Source organism: Rhipicephalus sanguineus, chromosome 8 (genome assembly GCF_013339695.2).
Source record: "Rhipicephalus sanguineus isolate Rsan-2018 chromosome 8, BIME_Rsan_1.4, whole genome shotgun sequence".
Classification (NCBI taxonomy): Eukaryota; Metazoa; Arthropoda; class Arachnida; order Ixodida; family Ixodidae; genus Rhipicephalus; species Rhipicephalus sanguineus.
Window position 1 is genome coordinate 167,282,476 of NC_051183.1, and position 18,262 is coordinate 167,300,737.

Below are 18,262 nucleotides of genomic sequence, written 5' to 3' on the forward strand. Positions count from 1 at the left end.
ACGCATTCATTTAATTTTGGCGAGGACTTAGAGTCTCGAAAATTCTGACAAACTGCAGCGCAAAAAAACACACGGACCAAACCCAAACGACGATGACGAGTGCTGAACGCTTCAAGGCTTCGCTCACATATAAAAATGTTCTTAGTGTAGTCGGGTACGTTGTTGATTATTTAGTTGTTTTAAATTATGGCCCGCAGGACAGTGAACTAGAAAGCAAAGTGCTGCTTTATATGTTCTTAGATGTGATGATCCCACTCCGCCTAACGCCCGAACTTCCAGTAAATGACCATATTATACTTTTAGATATCCGGTTTCTTTCTGCTTGTGCTATGAACCGCGCAGTAACAAACCACTTCTGCCTTTCAAGTCCGCCCGCTCTAAGCTCATTAAACGAGCTGTTGCCACGTCGTGCCTCAAGAACGCTCTTGGCGAATCTTGCCCACACTGTACTTCAGATGCGTTCGAGCGTCAAACTGAAAGACTCCTAAGCGCTGGGTATCCCCAGCCCCTCCTGATTTCGGTCGATGAGAGCCTGCTCATGAAAATGCGCCATCGCCCGCAAATGTGTGAAGCCAGCGCACCGTGCAGGCAGAAGGTGGCTGTGATACCCTATGTGCACAAGCTTTCACGCAAGCTGGCGCCGCTGGCCGAGTGGTATGACGTGAAAACCGACCTGGAGGCAAAGATACAGCAGGGCTATGGCACGAAACACAGGCGACACTTTGTAGAATGCGCAGAAGGGGTGGTGTACGAAATTTCTTTAAAGTGCGGAAAAGCGTACATTCGCCAAACTAGGAGATGCGTCAACAATATGTTAAGGCAGCATGCCAGCATTGTGAAAAATGCGCGTGAAGGAACAGATGTTCAAGGTTTCCTGGCTAGCCATTGCATAACCTGTCATGATTGCTCAGCCGACCTAAACAACACGTCGGTCATTAGGAAAAGCAAAACGCAAATTACTAGAGAAATCGTAGAAGCGGAACGCATTTCATAACTGGGGGAGGAGTGTGTAAGCATGCGTTCCATACAACTTAGAGATCAACAACGTTGCTTTTTGGGCGAGTTGGAACAAGTCAGTCATGATGGTATTTAGCGGAAACACTAGACAATAGACAAATCAGAGCACGTGGACGCAGCGCATTCTTCCAACTAAAATTTATTCGAAAGGAACACACATATATATACGGAGCAGGTGACCACAGAAAAAAAAGAGAAGAAAATAAAAACCCGAGAGTAAAAGGAAAAGTTTATAGAACCAAAAATGTGCCCGCTTGGAAAAGAATAACATGTCAACGCTCTGCCGTGGTACCGCCCCCGTCCCTACGTCACGCCAGAAACAAAAGTTCTTTGTCGGAAAGGTGCAGCGATGGCATGCTTACTCATGCGTCGCCAGACCGTGCGATTTCCTCAGGCTCAATGATATCCCTCACCCTTTGATCCTGGCTGCGTGCAAGGACCACAGTGGCTTCAAAGATAGGGCTACATTCGCAATCCCGCACGTGGATGCCAAGGTGTCCTGATACCGTGGTTCGGACGCTGTAGCGCTGCTCACAGAGCCTATCATTCAGACAGCGCCCGTCTGGCATACGTACCTGCTACCACACGTCAGAGGAATAGCGTAAACAATGCCTTTAACACATGGCACAAACTTGACCCTATGGTCTGTGCTGCAGCCTATTTTCTCGTTCATCCGAGATGTCGATCTACACAGGCCAGAAAGCTTTTCAGGGGCCGAAAAAACCACCCGAATCCCAGCGCTTTCTTCTATTTTCTTGAGCCTGTGTGAAACGTGATGCACGTAGGGCACCACAGCTGTCTTCCTCCTCTCTTGCGCCTTCGATCTGGCTCTGCGCTCCTCTTAGCGCCTGGGATCTTTCACATCCCTAAGCAGGCCTTCGGCCACAGATGACACCACGTCTTGAGTGAAACCTGCGACCTTAAGACGGGACACTTGCTCCGAAAATGCAGCATCCACCTTGTGATGGCACGAATTGCACAGGGCCTTCTGCAAGGCCGAGTGCGCAATCGCCCTCTTCACCAGCTTGCAGTGTCCTGACGAGAAAGGCAGCAATGGCTTACGAGCACGGGGCTCGTATCGCCAACAGGTGTGCCGTTTCGAAAAAAAACAGCCTCAAGTTCAGAAACTTGATTGTGCCACGTTCAGGAAGCTCATGCGTGGCCTCAAGAGGTCGTAGCTCGCCCTGAAAAACCTTCAAAATGACAAAGCATCCTGCTCGTGGCCTATCGATTCTGCCGAATGAAATGTCAAAAAATCATCCACCTTCACAACGCTGGACCCTTGCAACTGGTTATCTATTTTTCTATCAATGCGGGCCAAGTACAAGTCGCTAAGGATCGGCGCGACGCACGACCCTATACAAATACCCTGTCGTTGCAAGTAGACATCTGTCGTTGCAAGTATACAAGAATGCGTTGCAAGTACACAAGAGGGCTTGCGCATGCGCAGTAAGGGTGGCCGCAAAAATAACGTGAACGCCGTATCTACTTCCCCCTTTCTTTAGCATTTGAGGTAAGTAATGGATGTATGGAATACCTACGACACGCTTGCTACTGTTGGAACCATACTGGGGATTAAAATGTACGTCTTTAAACGTTCAGCGATAGTGGGTACTGCAAGGCGGGAATATTCATCGAACAGAGGCGTAGCCTGCGCGTTAAAGTGGCGCTCGTTATGCGGACACACGATTTTGTGCGAGAAGACCAAAGCATAAACTTTATTCAAACTTTAGAGTACTTCGACGACAAGTTTAACAGCGGTTTCAATGATCTACGAGAATACTGCCAGCACAACTGGCTGGCCTCCAAAACTCTCCACTTCCAGAGAATCGCTACTAAGGTAGAAAAAAATGTCTACCACAGCAATAGTACCTCTACTCCGCAAAAGCTCGCTAGACTTCCCCCTTTTGCTTCCCTCGTTAAAATACCTAGACATTATTAAGAAAATCTAGGAACTGCAGCCGTATTGAGAGCAGCATCTCCACTAGAGGCGCCGAAGTATAGCACAATTTTAACCAAATCAGTTTTTATCGGGCTAATCACAGCGTTTGATTATATTGCCACGCACGTTTACAAACATAGTTTTGTTGTATTCGGGTTTCAGCTACAAAAGCTGTTAGCAACGCTCGGCGCAGACCGCAGGGCAATGCTTGAGAAGCTTCCAGATTATTTCAGATCCTTTTGTCAAGATTACGCGCAGGACGCGAATAGTCATTTTTATTCGTGAGCTTACACGAGCACCAGCGATATCGCTGGAAGGCTCGATTGCTTTATAAAAGACGACGTACGTACAACGCCGATGATCAGATTATTCGACGGTCGACGACTCTTCACGCCGCTATCAGTTTACAGTGTGAATCGCTTGCACGCTGTATTTTCATTTTCCGGGCAAAGTTCACCCAAATAAAATGTTTAGTCATGAACACGCCGACTGCTGCCTTCGTGAACGTCACGAACACGTCACATCTGGTGGAGGTGCTACTTCATTATTGATCACGACGCCCCGCGACGCACTGATCCAAGCACAAGCCGCGAGAAGCCAACGCTAGCGACAACCCGGATCGTTGAATTAGCCGCAGGCAGAAAGGACTAAAGCCAGAGCACGGGCGGCTTCCCGAAACAACCAGGCAGCCCCAAACAGCGACATCTACAGAAACGATGACCACCCCAGTGGCCCCTACATTCATCCCGCTACATAAACCCAGGGAGCCAATAACCTTCCGCTGGTCTTCACTCGAAGACCCGGACAGCTGGCTTAAAGGTACGACCGCGTCGCCCTTTTTAACAATTGAACCGATGAATACAAGCTACGGCACGTTTATTTCGCCTTGGAATATCTCGCTCGGACATGGTTCGGGAACCGAGATGCCACGCTCACGACCTGGGAACTATTTCGCGCCGCCTTCCTGGACACCTTCAAGAGCGTATTCCGCAAAGAGAGAGCCGAAACCCTACTAGAGACCCGTGTACAGCTGCCGAACGAGAACATTGGCATGCGCACTGAAGAAATGATTTGCCTTTTTCGCCATGCTCACCCCGCTATGTCAGAAAAGAAGCTTCGCTTCCTGATGCAAGGAGTTAAGCAGGAACTGTTTGCCGGCCTTGTACGCAGCCCACCTAGGACGGTCATGGAATTCGTCTCGGAGGCCACGACGATAGGAAAGGCACTTGAAGTGCGTACTAGGCAGTACAACCGCCGCATTCCCACGACGAACTACGGGGAGGTTGAGGCGCTGCAATCCGACGACCTGCGCGAGACCGCCAGAGACATCGTGCGGGAGGAGCTACGAAAATTGTTGCCATCCTCAGAGCCTCAAGTGGACCCGATTGCTGACGTCGCACGTCGCACGCAAGAAAATCCAGTAATTTCTGGGAGAATCTAAACCAGCGCTACCTGAGCAACAAGCGATGAGCTGCGCTGCCGCACTCCGCAGTACCGCTCCCCACTCCGCGCCCACGCTAAGACATTTGCACCGCCGCAGTACCTTCGCCAGACACCACATCCGCCACCGATGCCATACCGTCCGCCTATTGGCCAGCGCTACGCGCCAAGGAATACCCATGTTTGGCGCGCCCGTCAAAACTGCTCGCTCTGCCACCACTGCGGGGAAGCCGGCCATACGTACCGCCGCTGCCAGAACCGCCAGGTGAGACTACGCGCCTTCGCCGTCAACGTACTGTGACCACAGCGTGTTGAGCGTCCATGCGACATCGCCAACTACCTGGCTGACACTGAACGGACACATCGACGTCCGCCGCGTTCGCAGTCGCCAGAACGCTACCGATTCAATAGCGACGACCGCAGTACAGCGGTCCTAACCGGAGCAAAACGGAAAGGCGAGCTAGTTGGTACTGATTCATAATGGTGTAATAGTAGCGCAAAAAAGACGAGGACAAGAAAGTGAACACCACAAGCGCTTACTCACAACTGAAAGCTTTATTGCTTGAACAGAAAATATATCTAAACTTGACGCTCGACTAATTCCCGCGCATGCGCATCGTGGGCAAGGCAGAAGGCAAAAACCAGAACAAAAACACATCGCCTTCAATCCTCCGCCCCCCAACAAGCTACCCCCTCTCCTTGAGTAGCATCACTTCCCTCTCCGATATGGCTAAAGACGGATGACTAACGCACGTAGATGCCCTCGTGCTAATATGAAAAGCTTCAGCGAGTTCTCGTGTCGTGCGATCGCGGTGTTTGAACAAGATCTCCGTCGCGGGGAATTGCGCTTCGCACCGGCACTCAGCGCAGTGCATGGCCAAGTGCGTTAAGGGTCTCCCCTGCAAGGAAGACTGATGCGCTCTTAGACGTATGTTCAAACATCGGCCTGTCTGGCCGACGTAGACACGACCACACGACAGAGGGATGCTGAGCGTGGTACATGGCAACTGGCAGTTTCTGAGCGTGGCACATGGCAACTGGCAGTTTCAGGCTTTTTGCAGAAACACTTAGATTCCTTGTCCATCCGTGATCCGTTTTTTGTACGCAACTCCGAGGAAGTAGTTCAATTTTTGTCTACCGTTGAGTGTTCCGCGTGTACGGCTATCAGCATTGACGTAGAGGATCTTTTCTACTCCCTTCCACATGACTCATTGATGCAACGCGTAAAGGAATGCATTGTGGACGATAACGATGAAGTGGAATTCAGGAATTCCTCTGGAACCACGGTAGAGGCCTTTTTGGAGTTGTTAAGCTTCTACCTAAGTACCACCGTGGTGGGTTTTAAAGATAAGGTCTTCGTGCAAAAGAGGGGTGTGTGCATAGGGTCACGAGTTGCCCCCGTGCTTAGCAACATATTTTTGAGCAAGATTGACAGGGACTTGCAGATTGATTTGCAGGGCATAGCCATTAAAGTTTTTCGGTATGTCGACGATTTTTTGGTTTTAACGAGAAGTGCACATATCGAATCATATGCGGATGTGGTACTCCGAGCTTTTAACGGCAGGGGCGGTGGATTGAACTTCACATGTGAGGTGCCAGTTGACAACACCTTACAATTCCTCGACCTATCACTGCATTTTTCTTCACAGCGCGTCTGCTGGATGTATGCACCCCGGTCTACAAAACCGCTCTTGAGCTACCGTTCCTTCCACTCTAAGCTGGTGAAGGCATTGCTATGTCGTGTCTTAAATCCGCTGTCAACAGATCGTGTGCGCATTTCGCTCTCCGCAGCTTTCAGGAGCAGGTGGAACGTCTAAAGAACGCATCCTTTCCTATATCGGTAATACAAATCACCTGCCAGCGCCTCATCAAACAGATAAAAGGTATCGATGCACGCGGCCAGAGCACCGATCAAAATGATAAAATGGCTGTTATGCCATACGTACACGCGCTCTCACATCGGCTTAAGAAGACAGCCCAGCGATTTGGGCTAAAGGTGGTTTTCTCTGCTAGTAACAGGCTAGACAGACTATGTTCAATGGTCGGCAACAGGCTTGACAACGTCGGGACGCGCGGTTGCTCTATTAACCACAAAGTTAGGTTTGTGTCGTGCAGGGCCAACGTCGTCTATTGCATCCCTCTGTCGTGTGGTCGTGTCTACGTCGGCCAGACAGGCCGATGTTTGAACATACGTCTAAGAGAGCATCAGTCTTCCTTGCAGGGGAGACCCTTAACGCACTTGGCCATGCACTGCGCTGAGTGCCGGTGCGAAGCGCAATTCCCCGCGACGGAGATCTTGTTCAAACACCGCGATCGCACGACACGAGAACTCGCTGAAGCTTTTCATATTAGCACGAGGGCATCTACGTGCGTTAGTCATCCGTCTTTAGCCATATCGGAGAGGGAAGTGATGCTACTCAAGGAGAGGGGGTAGCCTGTTGGGGGGCGGAGGATTGAAGGCGATGTGTTTTTGTTCTGGTTTTTGCCTTCTGCCTTGCCCACGATGCGCATGCGCGGGAATTAGTCGAGCGTCAAGTTTAGATATATTTTCTGTTCAAGCAATAAAGCTTTCAGTTGTGAGTAAGCGCTTGTGGTGTTCACTTTCTTGTCCTCGTCTTTTTTGCGCTACTATTACACCATTATGGGTCCTAACCGGGGCTGTTCCGCGAGGCCATATCCGGAAAACTAAGGGCAGCAACCGATGGATGTGCGGTTGTGTACGACGAACTACCGAAAATCCTTGAGAACACGCCGCAAACCAAACGGAGCCCTGGCGACAAAACCTCGTGGCCAGAAGAAGGCCGGACGACTCGAGGTAGAAGAAGCGGGACAAGCCGACCCAGCCATGACCCGACATCGCGACTTAACCGCAATGTAGCGAAACGTTGGAAGTCTGTAATGGGTCACCCTCTCGAGCGCTTTCTAGTGGGTCTTCCTCTTCGGCTCTTCTCTGACAGCACGCTCCTCGCGCTCAGAGTCCGCGCTCTGTCTTGACTGTCACCGTTGTGCTTCGTCGACTAGTGCCGTCAATAAAAACTTTTATAGCAACGCAAGACGACGGACCAGCGACCTCGACATAGTATTTGACGGCCACAGCATCACCGCTATCTTCGACACTGGAGCCAACTATCCCGTCCTCAGAGGAGCGGTTGCCACGAAGTTGAAGGAAAGACGCCTTGGCAAGGCCCCGAAATCCGGACCGCTAGAGGCCGTCTAATAACGCCGGCTGGAGTCTGCACAGCAACAGTCACCCTCAATAACCGGACGTATGCTGCGACCTTTGTAATCCTACAACATTGCTCTCGGGATGTGATACTTGGGATGGACTTTCTATGTCACCACGGTGCCGTCCTCCACCTGAGATCGGAGTCCATAACACTAACCTCAGAAGAAGCGCCTCCGCACCACACCACGCCAGGGAGCCACGCCTTGAATTTAGCTCACGAGCGGGTCACTCTTCCGCCTCTCTCCAGCATCATCATTTCCGTTGGCACCGAAGAAACCCCAAACTTGGAAAGCGTCATCGAGGGCGACCAACACCAGATGGTTATCGTGACATTTAAGTCGCAAGAGGAATAGCTCAGCTTCGTGGACGGAAAGCAAAGCTGATGCTCACAAATTTCAGCAATGAATACAAGCACGTCAACAAAGACACGACAGTAGAATTCATGGAATAAATGTCGAAGCCAGCAATGCTTTCCCCTCACATATTTTACGGAAACTTCTGCGACGACGCAAGGGCCAGAAACCGGTTTTGACACCAACCCGAGTCTTCCGCAGCACAGGCAAGTACCGGTCAAAGACCTGCTCCAACAATACGAGGACTGCTTCTCGTCGTCATAGCGAATTCGACAAAGTCCGGTTGCCAAACACTATTATAACAGAAGATTGTGCTCGTCCGCTCCGTCAGAGCCCGTACCGAGTTTCTACGCGAGAACGTGATGCCTTTAAGAAGCAAGCCGACGAAATGCTACACGACGATATTATCCAGCCGCCCAAGAGTCTGTGGGCGTCTCCCGCGGTGTTAGTGAAGAAGGATGGGACGCTACGTTTCTGCTTCGATTATCGTCGCCTAAACAAAATCACAACGAAGCACATGTACCGTCTTCCACGGACAGACGACGCCCTGGATTGACTCGTCAACTTGAACTACTTTTCGTCGGTGGACTTTAAGACCGGCTACTGGCAAATTGAAGTCGACGAGAGAGGCCGAGAAAAGACTGATTTTATAAGACCAGACGAACTGTTCGAGTTCAAGGTTATGCCCTTTTGCCTTTGCTCGGCACTTGCGACTTTCCAGCGCGTTATTGATACAGTACTGGCTGGCTTGAAGTGGCAGACATGCCTCGTGAACTTGGTCGACGTCGTTGTATTTGCCTGAAACCTCGACAAATATCTATGGCGCCTTAAAGCTGTACTTCAAGCAATCAAGAGCTCCGGACTTTCCCAGAAGCCAGAAAAGTGCCGCTTCGCGTAAGAAGAGCTGTTATTCTTGGGCGACGTAGTTAGCAAGTCTGGAGTTCGCCCCTACCCGCGGAATACAGCTGCCATCACTTCCTTCTCGCCGCCTGCCTACAAGAACGCCGTACGCCGATTTCACGGCTTGTGCGCCAATTACGGACGCTTCGTCACGAACTTTTCATGGATCGCTGAGCCACTAACACTCCTGAAAAAAAAAACCACCGTGGAATTCAAGTGGGAAGCAGCATAAGTCGAGGCATTTCAAAAAATGTAACGACACCTGCAGGCACCTCCGATATTTGTGCATTTAGAAGAATACGCCGACAACTAAATCCACACAGACGCAAGCAGCTTAGCACTCGGCGCCGTCTTTGAGCATAGGACTGACGGGTTAGAAAGGGTTTTCAGTTACACTAACCGGTCGCTATGCAAGGCGGAAGCCAGCTATTCCACAGCAGAAAAGGAGTGCGGCGCTATCATTTAGACTACATCCAAGTTTTGTACTTAGATTTAGGTGCACGTTAAAGAACCCCAGGTGGTCGAAATTATAGGAGCCCTCCACTACGGCGTCCCTTGTAATCATATCGTGGTTTTGGGACTTTAAACCCCACACATTATTATTATTACATCCAAGTTTCGCCGCTACCTCTGCGGCAGGTCCTTCAATGTTGTAAGCAACCACCACGCCCTGTGTTGGCTAGCTGACTAGAAGGACCCTTCAGGTCGCCTTGTGCGGTGGAGCCTGAGACTTCAAGAATTCGACATTACCGTCGTCTGCAGCTCCGGAAGAAAACTCTCCGATGCCGACTGCCCGTCTCGTGCCCCCGTCGACCAACCGCTACAGGACGATCAGGATGATGACTGCTTTTTGGGAACCATAACTGCCGACGACATCACTGAACGACAGCAAGCCGACCCGGAACACAGGGGCCTGCAGAATACGTCGAGGGCAGGGCCACCGTTCTTCTGAAGGTATTCACTTGAGCACTGGCGTCGTTTCTCTTGTGCAACGGTGTTCTTCAAGAGAAGAACTTCTCGCTACTTCGAGCCAAGCACCTCCCCATGGTGCCTTCATCGTTCCGACCAGAAATCATCCAGGCCCTGCAAAACGACCAGCGGCAGGACACCTCGGTGTTTCCCAAACACCCGCAAGAATACAGAAAAAGTACTACTGGCCTCGACTTGCCGCCGACGTCGCTTGCTACGTAAGCACTTGCCGAGACTGTCAGCGACGCAAGACACCTCCAACAAGTCCGGAAGGCTTTCTTCAGCTGATTGAGCCACCTCGGCGACCATTCCAGCAAATCTGGATGGACCAACTGGGGCCGTTCCCAACGTCAACTTGCGGAAATAGATGGATCGTCGTAGCTCCCAATACTTCACCATATAAGCCGAATCAAGAACCCTGCCCAAAGGCAATGCCGTCTAGGTAGCCAAGTTTTTCGTTGAGAACATCGTGCTTCGTCATGGCATTCGAGAGGTCCTAGTCACCGATATAGGTTCGGCCTTTACTGCTGACCTAACTAGGGCAATTGGGATAAGAGCAGACAAGCCACCGCCGGATCACCGCCTACCACCCACAGACCAATGGCCTCACCGAGGTCCTAAATAAGACCATCGCCGACATGCTCGCCATGTACGTCGATGTCGAACAGATGATGTGAGATACGATAATTCCGTTAGTAACTTTCGCATACAACACGGCCGTGCAAAAACAAGACGCAGATGACGCAATACAAGTTGGTCTACAGAAGGAACCCGCCATCGACGCTCGACGCTCTGCTACCCAACATCACCGACGAAGAAAACCTCGACGGCACCGTCTACCTTTAGCGCGCCGAAGAAACCAGACAACTCGCCCGTCTGCGCATCAACAACCAGAAAAAAACTGATAGCCGGCAGTACAATTTTCGACGATGCCACATGGAACACCAGCCCGGCTACCGTGTTTGGATATGGAGGCGAATGCGTCAACGAGGACTTAGCGAGAAGCTTCTGCGACAATACTTCGGACTGTACGGGGGTATCTCGACGTCTTGGTGCACTCGTCTACGAGGTTGTCCTCGACGGCATCCGGAACTATCAGCGGCACCGGGTACACGCCGAGGTCGTGTATGTGGCGCGCCTTAAACCGTTCTATGCGTGTTAAGGAACCTGAGGACTCTAGTTTTTGGTCACTTGGTTACTGTGACTTCGTATGAATGCATTCATTTTCACTTCCATGTTCTCTTTCAAGCATCGGTACGATGTTTTTTCAAAGGTCGGCGTTGTGACGCACGTTTATAAACTTTAGTTTGATGTGTTCGGATTTCAGCCGCAAAAACTATTAGCAACGCTCGGTGCAGACCGCGCCGCAATGCTTGAGAAGCTTGGCGATTATTTGAGATCACTTTGTTAAGATTACGCGCAGGACGCGAATAGCAATAATATCTGGCGTTTAACGTCCCAAAACAAGGATATGAATGTGACAGACGCCATAGTGGAGGGCTCCGGAAATTTCGACCACCTGGGCTTCTTTAACGTGCACCTAAATCTAAGTACACGGGCCTCAGGCATTCTCGCCTCCATCGAAAATGCAGCCGCCGCGGCAGGGAATCGATCCCGCGACCTTCGGGTCAGCAGTCGAGCGCCATAACTACTAGACCACCGTGGCGGGGCGGACGCGGATAGTCATGTTATTCGAGAGCTGACGCAAGAACCAGGGATAACGCTGGAAAGTTCGATGACTCCGTATAAAAGACAACGCGCTGCCGCCAGTATTAGTTTTCAGCGTTAAACACTTGCACGGTGCTTTTTGATTATCCGGGCGCAAGTTCGCTCAAATAAAATGTTTAGTCTTTAACACGTCTTCGTCAACGTCATGACCACGTGACAATATGACAGATGCTACTAAATTGTTTCTTTTTATTTATACAAAGAGATATTACGTACGAACTGCAATTTTTAGTTGTCGCGAACGCAAATTATTCAGAATCATTGACATCTCACATCATAATCATCATCAGCCTGTCTACGCCCACTGCAGGGCAAAGGCCTCCCCATGTTCCGCCAATCAACCCGGTCCTGTGCTTTCTGCTGCCACGTTATACCTACAAACTTCTTAATCTCATCTACCCACCTAATTTTCTGTCTCCCCCTCACGCGTTTGCCATCTCTTGGAATCCAGTCAGTTACCCAATGACCACCGGTTATCCTGCCGACGTGCTACGTGCCTCCCACATGACATCCCACATGACCTGTGCTTACCACCGTACTGGTCGCCCTTTCTCATGGCTCGATTTTGCTCTCCCAGGAGGATCCGATCTTAAGTCGAATCATTCGAAAATAGTATCGAGTGTAAGCACGAAGAAAAGCTTTTACCGCAGGAAGGGAAAAATTGCAGTAAAGTTTACCGTGAGAAGCATGGAGCTAGTCGTAAGCTGTACACGGCGCGGTACTTCACCTGCAAGCCGCGGCCATGAACTCACTGGACCCGTGCTTCCCTTCTTTCGTTCCGGCACCAGGATCGCCCGGCCGTATTTTAGTGCTCTCCCTTTCTGAGCACACACTGTAAACGAAAATATACCCTGGTGGGAGGTATCAGGGGATGATGCTCCCGCTAAACTCCGGTGGCCTCACTCCAAGTCAAACAGATCGGAATGTACCCGAGTATATAGATTCATTCAGCGCCGCTCTACTACCGCAGGCGACGGACGGAGGGAAAGGGCACACATTCCGTGATTATACTCCGGTGGATGCTCCACAAAGACTCCGGCGCATCGCTCAGCGGCTTTTATTCGCTGCTTGAGGAGTGACGTTGGTAGGCTCGCCGGGCGGCCGGGCGGCCGGTCGCCAGAAACCAATGTTAAATATCTTCCATTTCGCCCGAACCACCACGAGGTCTCTGACCGACACTTGCCTTCCCACGGTAGAGGTTAGTCGATTAGGACACCTGCCTATATGTTCTGGGAACGGGATGATGAAAAAGCTTGTAGCACCCTTTCCTGGACCGGACGGTGCAGCTAACAAGGAGTGATGGAGAGGGGGTGCACCCCCCTCCCCCCGCGCGGGCCACCCCCTCTCCTTTCCTTGGTCGGCGGCCGAGGAGCGGAGACGTTCAAGCAACGATAGGTGAAGGATCCTTCTTCAGCTCTTTAACAGTAGTAAATATGTAACTAAACTTTTTGTATCATCTGGAAACCTAGCGTCATCGATTTATTGAAATCGAACCCTTTTATAACAACCATCATGGCACAGGTCAAGCCACCCTAATGGAAGTGTAACGAGGATTGGGCGAAGCCTTCGGCCGCGTTCGCAACAAGGAAATCGTTCTGTGCACCTTGTGAACATCACAAGCGACTACAAGCGCCAACGAAGGTTGTCATCGACAGCAACAAGTTGCAAGAACCTTAATCGTGTGATGGTGCCGTGGAGCAAACGACACATTGTGGTCTCGCGAGTGGCGAACAAGCGGACGATCACAGGTGCGGCGCAAAACTGGTGAGTGAGCTCTTTTAAAGTGCTTTATGCCGGGGTCCATCAAAACTTTCATGACGTATTTCTGTCACGGAAATATGTGAGCAAAGCGAACGCCTTAAGAGCAATAAAAAAACTATAACAAAAAGTTCCATTGACAGGAGGCGAACCCACGACCTGTAGGTCCGTGACAATGGCTGGCGGGGGTTTAGCCCACTGAGCTGTCGCCAAACACATAACGGAGACTACATGAACACGTCTTTTATCTTTCACAGTTTCCTCTCACAGTGCTCTTGGATAGATGGATGGATGCAATGAGCGCCCCCTTTATAACGGGACGGTGGCACGTGGGCCACCAGGCTCGAAAAAAAAAAAAACCTTCGTGGTATCTGCAATTATCTCCGGCAACGCACCGTTCCTACGACCGTCCCATTCGGCGCGTTTATAATAGAAGTGCAATTTCGTCAACGCTTTAGCACACCGCGAGGTGGCGGCTTTTACCCAAGCCTCGCGAACATGGCAGCGGGACCCGTGGCAGCAGGAAGTCATGCAGGGAGGACGTGTTTTCGAGAGCTCCGGAGCGACAGCAACAGATAAGTGTATTTGCATGATTCGAGCTGGCCTCTGTCCTCTATATGTAGCTTTATAAGTACATAAGACGCTAGCGTAAAGCTTGATTGGGTATATTACGTTGTACGGTTTTTTGTAGTGCTTTGTACTGTGTTTTTTTTTTCCTGCCACCACGTGGCTGAGATCTGCGTGTAGACAGACACGTGCATGCACAGGTGCTTTGAAGTGTAGCGTATTTATTGATTCTTGTGGTCCTTTTTGGCTTACGGCAGTGTATTTGAGTATGCCGCGATTATTTGTTGTGACAGTTTTCTAACACTTGGGCATTGGTTAATTGATCTAGCCATGGTAAAAAAGACCGTTAAGTGTTCAAGGTGCGGGGTAGGTAGGAAGAGAGAAGTTTGTGGGGATGAGAAAGCAGAAGAAGCTGACGCCAAGTGTAGACAATGCGATTTCGAGGAGGAAATGGAAACATGATGGCTGTCCAGAGTGGGCTCATGGTGACAATCGCAGAGCTGGAGAATGCATTGGCGACAGAGCGAGAGAAAACGACGGCCATGGGAGAAAGGCTCAGTTCAGCCGAGGAGGGCCTATCGAAGGTCGTCAAAGTGAAGAAAGAACACGCAGGAGACGGCGGAAGCGTTAGGGCGACGACATCCCGTGGGGGAGAGGCGAAGGGAACATTAAGAATGGCACAAACAGAAACTGTGGTCACATGGTCCAGCTTCCGGGAAGTACTTTTGAGGGAGGGAGGGTACAAAGCGGCAGCCGTGACTCACGCAAGTCACCTAGTCAGCAACCAGGTGCACGTTTCAGAAGGAATGTCTGAGCAGGTCATTATCGCCGGTTACTAAAATTTAGTCCGATGCGCAGAGGCAGTCAAAGAGAGGGTGAAAGGCGATAAGAGAGTTTCGACAGGGCCATGCCCAGGACATTCGCTGGAGTAGTAATGATGCAAGCAAGTGGAAAACGCGCAGCTAAAACTAACAGACGTAACCTCGTGGTAATTGCGGGAGAGCTAAATGACGTCTTGAACAAAGAATCGTCGGGACTAGCGACGACCTTGGTGAAAAGGGTCGAGGTCGTGCGCGCCGTGTCACCCCAGGTGCAAATTGCAGTATGCACAGTACCGGAAGTACCAGTGCGCAACGGCAACGTGCAAAGAGCGGTTGTCGACGCAAACAAAGAGATATGGCGAATTAGTCGAGAGAAGGTGGGGTTGTTTCCAAAGGGACAGAATTCACTTCGATAAGAGGCTGGGTCATGAGGTGGGCTAGCGACTGGCAGGACGCGTAGTAGCTTTTATGGGGTCACGCGGGCCCTTCGGAGTCCGGGGTAGCTAGTAACAGGGAAGGAAACCAGGAGGACGGCTTGGCAGGTAGTATTGCGAAAAACCAGAAAAAAGGTAAAGCAAAAAGCCAGAAGGTGCGTGTTGCAATTAGTTACATAAACATGCAGAGTGGCAGAAAAAATGCAATATGGTTAGAGATTGAGGAGCAGTTAAACGAAGAACAAGTAGGCGTTTATGCGGTTACAGAAACACACCTTAGAGACTTGGAAGAGCCACCACATATTGAAAATTATGTTTGGGAAGGGTGCAACAGGATCATATCAGAAAGGAAAGGTGGGGGTGAATAAATGCTAATTCACCACGGCGCCAAATGGGTAGAGCAAAACAGACGTGTTCAGCGCACCTCTAGGTTTTGGGCACAGTAGGTGGAAAGGAATCTTGGCTAGGGGTAGCTGACTTGTGGACGGGGAATAACTGCAGAGAAAAGAATCAGGAGATAGTGGATTGCATGAGTGAGGATATTAAGGAATTTGGTAATGGGGCCGAAATCATCCTTCTAGGGGGCATGAATGCCCACATACACGGCTGACGGATATTCAGACACCAATGCAAAGTTATCACTAGATCTCTGCGCGAGCAACATGATCTGGAGATAGCTAACACGGGGCCTAGATGTGACGGCCAGATCATGTGGGAAGTCGGAAACAAGCAATCAAGTATTGATTATTGTCTCATGGCTGAAGGAATTTACCACGAACTGAGAGAAATGAGAATAGACGAGCAAGGGATTAAAAGCTTTACTGATCATAAACGAATAACATTACAAATGGGATATGAAACTGGAAATTAGAGCATGGAATCAAAGTCTGGCAGCTCGTATTTAAATGACAAACAAATAATAAACATAACCGCAAGAGTCGAGGAGGAAGTAGGCAATATACCGGGCAAGGACTGGCAGTACATACAGTAAGCTGTTACATCTAATGACGAAGGAGATAGGAAAGAGAAGAAAACTATTTGGTGGAAACGAAAGAGGAAGCAAAAAATTTCGTGGAACAAGGAAATCCGGGAGGCGATCGAGAAGCGACGCGAAGCATCACGGGAGCATAGAATGGCAAAAAGGAGAAGCGGCCGCAGGACGAAATCAACAAAATATACGAAATATATTAAGAGAAAAAATCTATTTTACAGAAATTGGTCGAGGCAAAAATTAAAGGTGAAAGTCAACGCTGGGTGATAGAGATTCACGAAAAAAAACATGGCTGATCCCTCCGTCATAGGAATCGGTATAACACGAAAGTGAAACGTGTCTTCACAGAAGTAGTGCTTATGATATATGAGAGCTTGTACAATGTCTATTCGTGTTTGGCAGCTATAGCACCGTTTGACGTGGATGCACCCATGTTGACAGCATGTCTCTATCGCGAAGACTAACGCCCATGATCATGATTAAACCGTTCAGGTAGCTGACGGTGTGAACATATATTTGGACACAGCGAATCGTGAATTGCGCGTAAGGATGTTATCAACAAGTTCATAACCAACATTGGTACCCGGTATGCACTTCTTCAAAGCGTCGTCAATTAAGGAGAGAAACGGCACGGTGTGCGCTTTCTAGTAATGGGTAGCCGACGCCTGTGCTCATGCATACATAACACACACTGCACTTCAGCAACGCGGGAGGTAGAGGTTCGTAGCCTGAGCCGCAAACGCGTGCGTCCCCCTGGCCTCTGTCTCGCAGGCGCTGCTCTCGCTCCACCAAGGCACGACATTCGCCCGTCGAAATCGCGTCCTTTCTGCAACGCATATTGCAGCAGTTTTGTTAGTCGGTGCTCTCGCAATTGAAGCAGTCGGCGGCAGAGAAATCCCGTTCGTGCACGTGGAAGCTGCACTACTCCGATGAGCCGACGCACGCTAACACGAATCCAAAGGCAAAGAACGTAACTGCGTCAAGGGTGCCTCGGCGACGCCAGCGCGGCCAGTCTACCTCTCTGGTATCGAGACGCTTTAACCATGACCTCCGATATCACGTGCAATCTCGGAGTAAGCGCTAGTAAGTGTCGATCGTGAAGCATTACTTCTTTTCACCTCTCACAGACGGCGGCACCGGCCCGCTCCGCCCGCCGCGAAAGAGAAGGTGTGAAACGTATAAGGCGCGTTCGCGCCGTGCCTAGCATCTCCCGAGTTGGCTTAGTCGGTAGAGCATCGGGCGCTTGCCGTCGCGGCCGCAACGTCGTGGGTTCGATTCCCAGTGGGGTATCTTTTTCTTGGTTTTTTTCTTTCTCACCCGTTGGCGTCCATTTTATCAACGTCATATCCGTGACGGATGTACTTGGTGGACCCCGGCATAAAACACTTTCGTGTTAAAAAGGGGGCCGCGCCTAGCATGTTTTGGAGCCACATAAAGGCGCTATGTAGGAAGTCTGTCACAATCCAACAACATATTGTCACGGGGTCGCGACGTCGACGAAGACAGCAGTGGGCGTTTTCAAGACGAAACTGTTTATTTGGCGAAATTTGTGGCCGGCAAATCAGAACTAGAACTATAGCAATACAAGCTGTACACTGATAGCGGCAAACATGGCGTCGTCCGTCGATAAACTGACAAGCGGTCAAGCGCGTCGGCTTTTATACAGGCACTATTGAACTTTCCAGCGATATCGCTGGTGGCGGCGTTATCTCCCGACAAAGCTGGAACATCCGAGTGCGGCGCGCAATCTTAACAAAACGATCTACTACAATCGCGAAGTTTCTCGAACACTGCTTCGCGGACAGCATCGAGCTTGATAACCGTCCTTGCTGGTCAAACCTGAATACATTAAAATAAAACAAGAAGTGGGTGTGGCAATATTACAATAGTGTCTGCCTTAAGGCTCTGATATACTCCAGCGTAACGTCGACGAGCGCGTGCGCGCGTCATGGCGACGTTACGTCAGCAAAAAACAGCCCTCTATAGTCCGGCGTCGGCTGACCACCGACGCGGCCGACGGCTGCTGGCGCGCTCGGGCGTGGCTCGGCGCCGAAGAGATGCTGCTGCATTTCGCGCCGGCCGCGCCGGACTCGCATGCACAGGAACCTGCTTCGCG

General features: G+C 50.5%; 1 protein-coding gene across 1 annotated transcript in view; it reads right to left on the reverse strand.

The window, feature by feature from the left end:
* Positions 1–1,858: 1,858 nt before the first annotated feature.
* LOC119403672 (kelch-like protein 10) overlaps positions 1,859–18,262 on the reverse strand; it is a 76,401-nt gene continuing 59,997 nt past the window's right edge. Inside the window, exon 6 of the mRNA XM_037670583.1 lies at positions 1,859–2,052. Coding sequence (XP_037526511.1) covers positions 1,859–2,052 — 194 coding nt within the window. The remainder of the gene's footprint in view (positions 2,053–18,262) is intronic.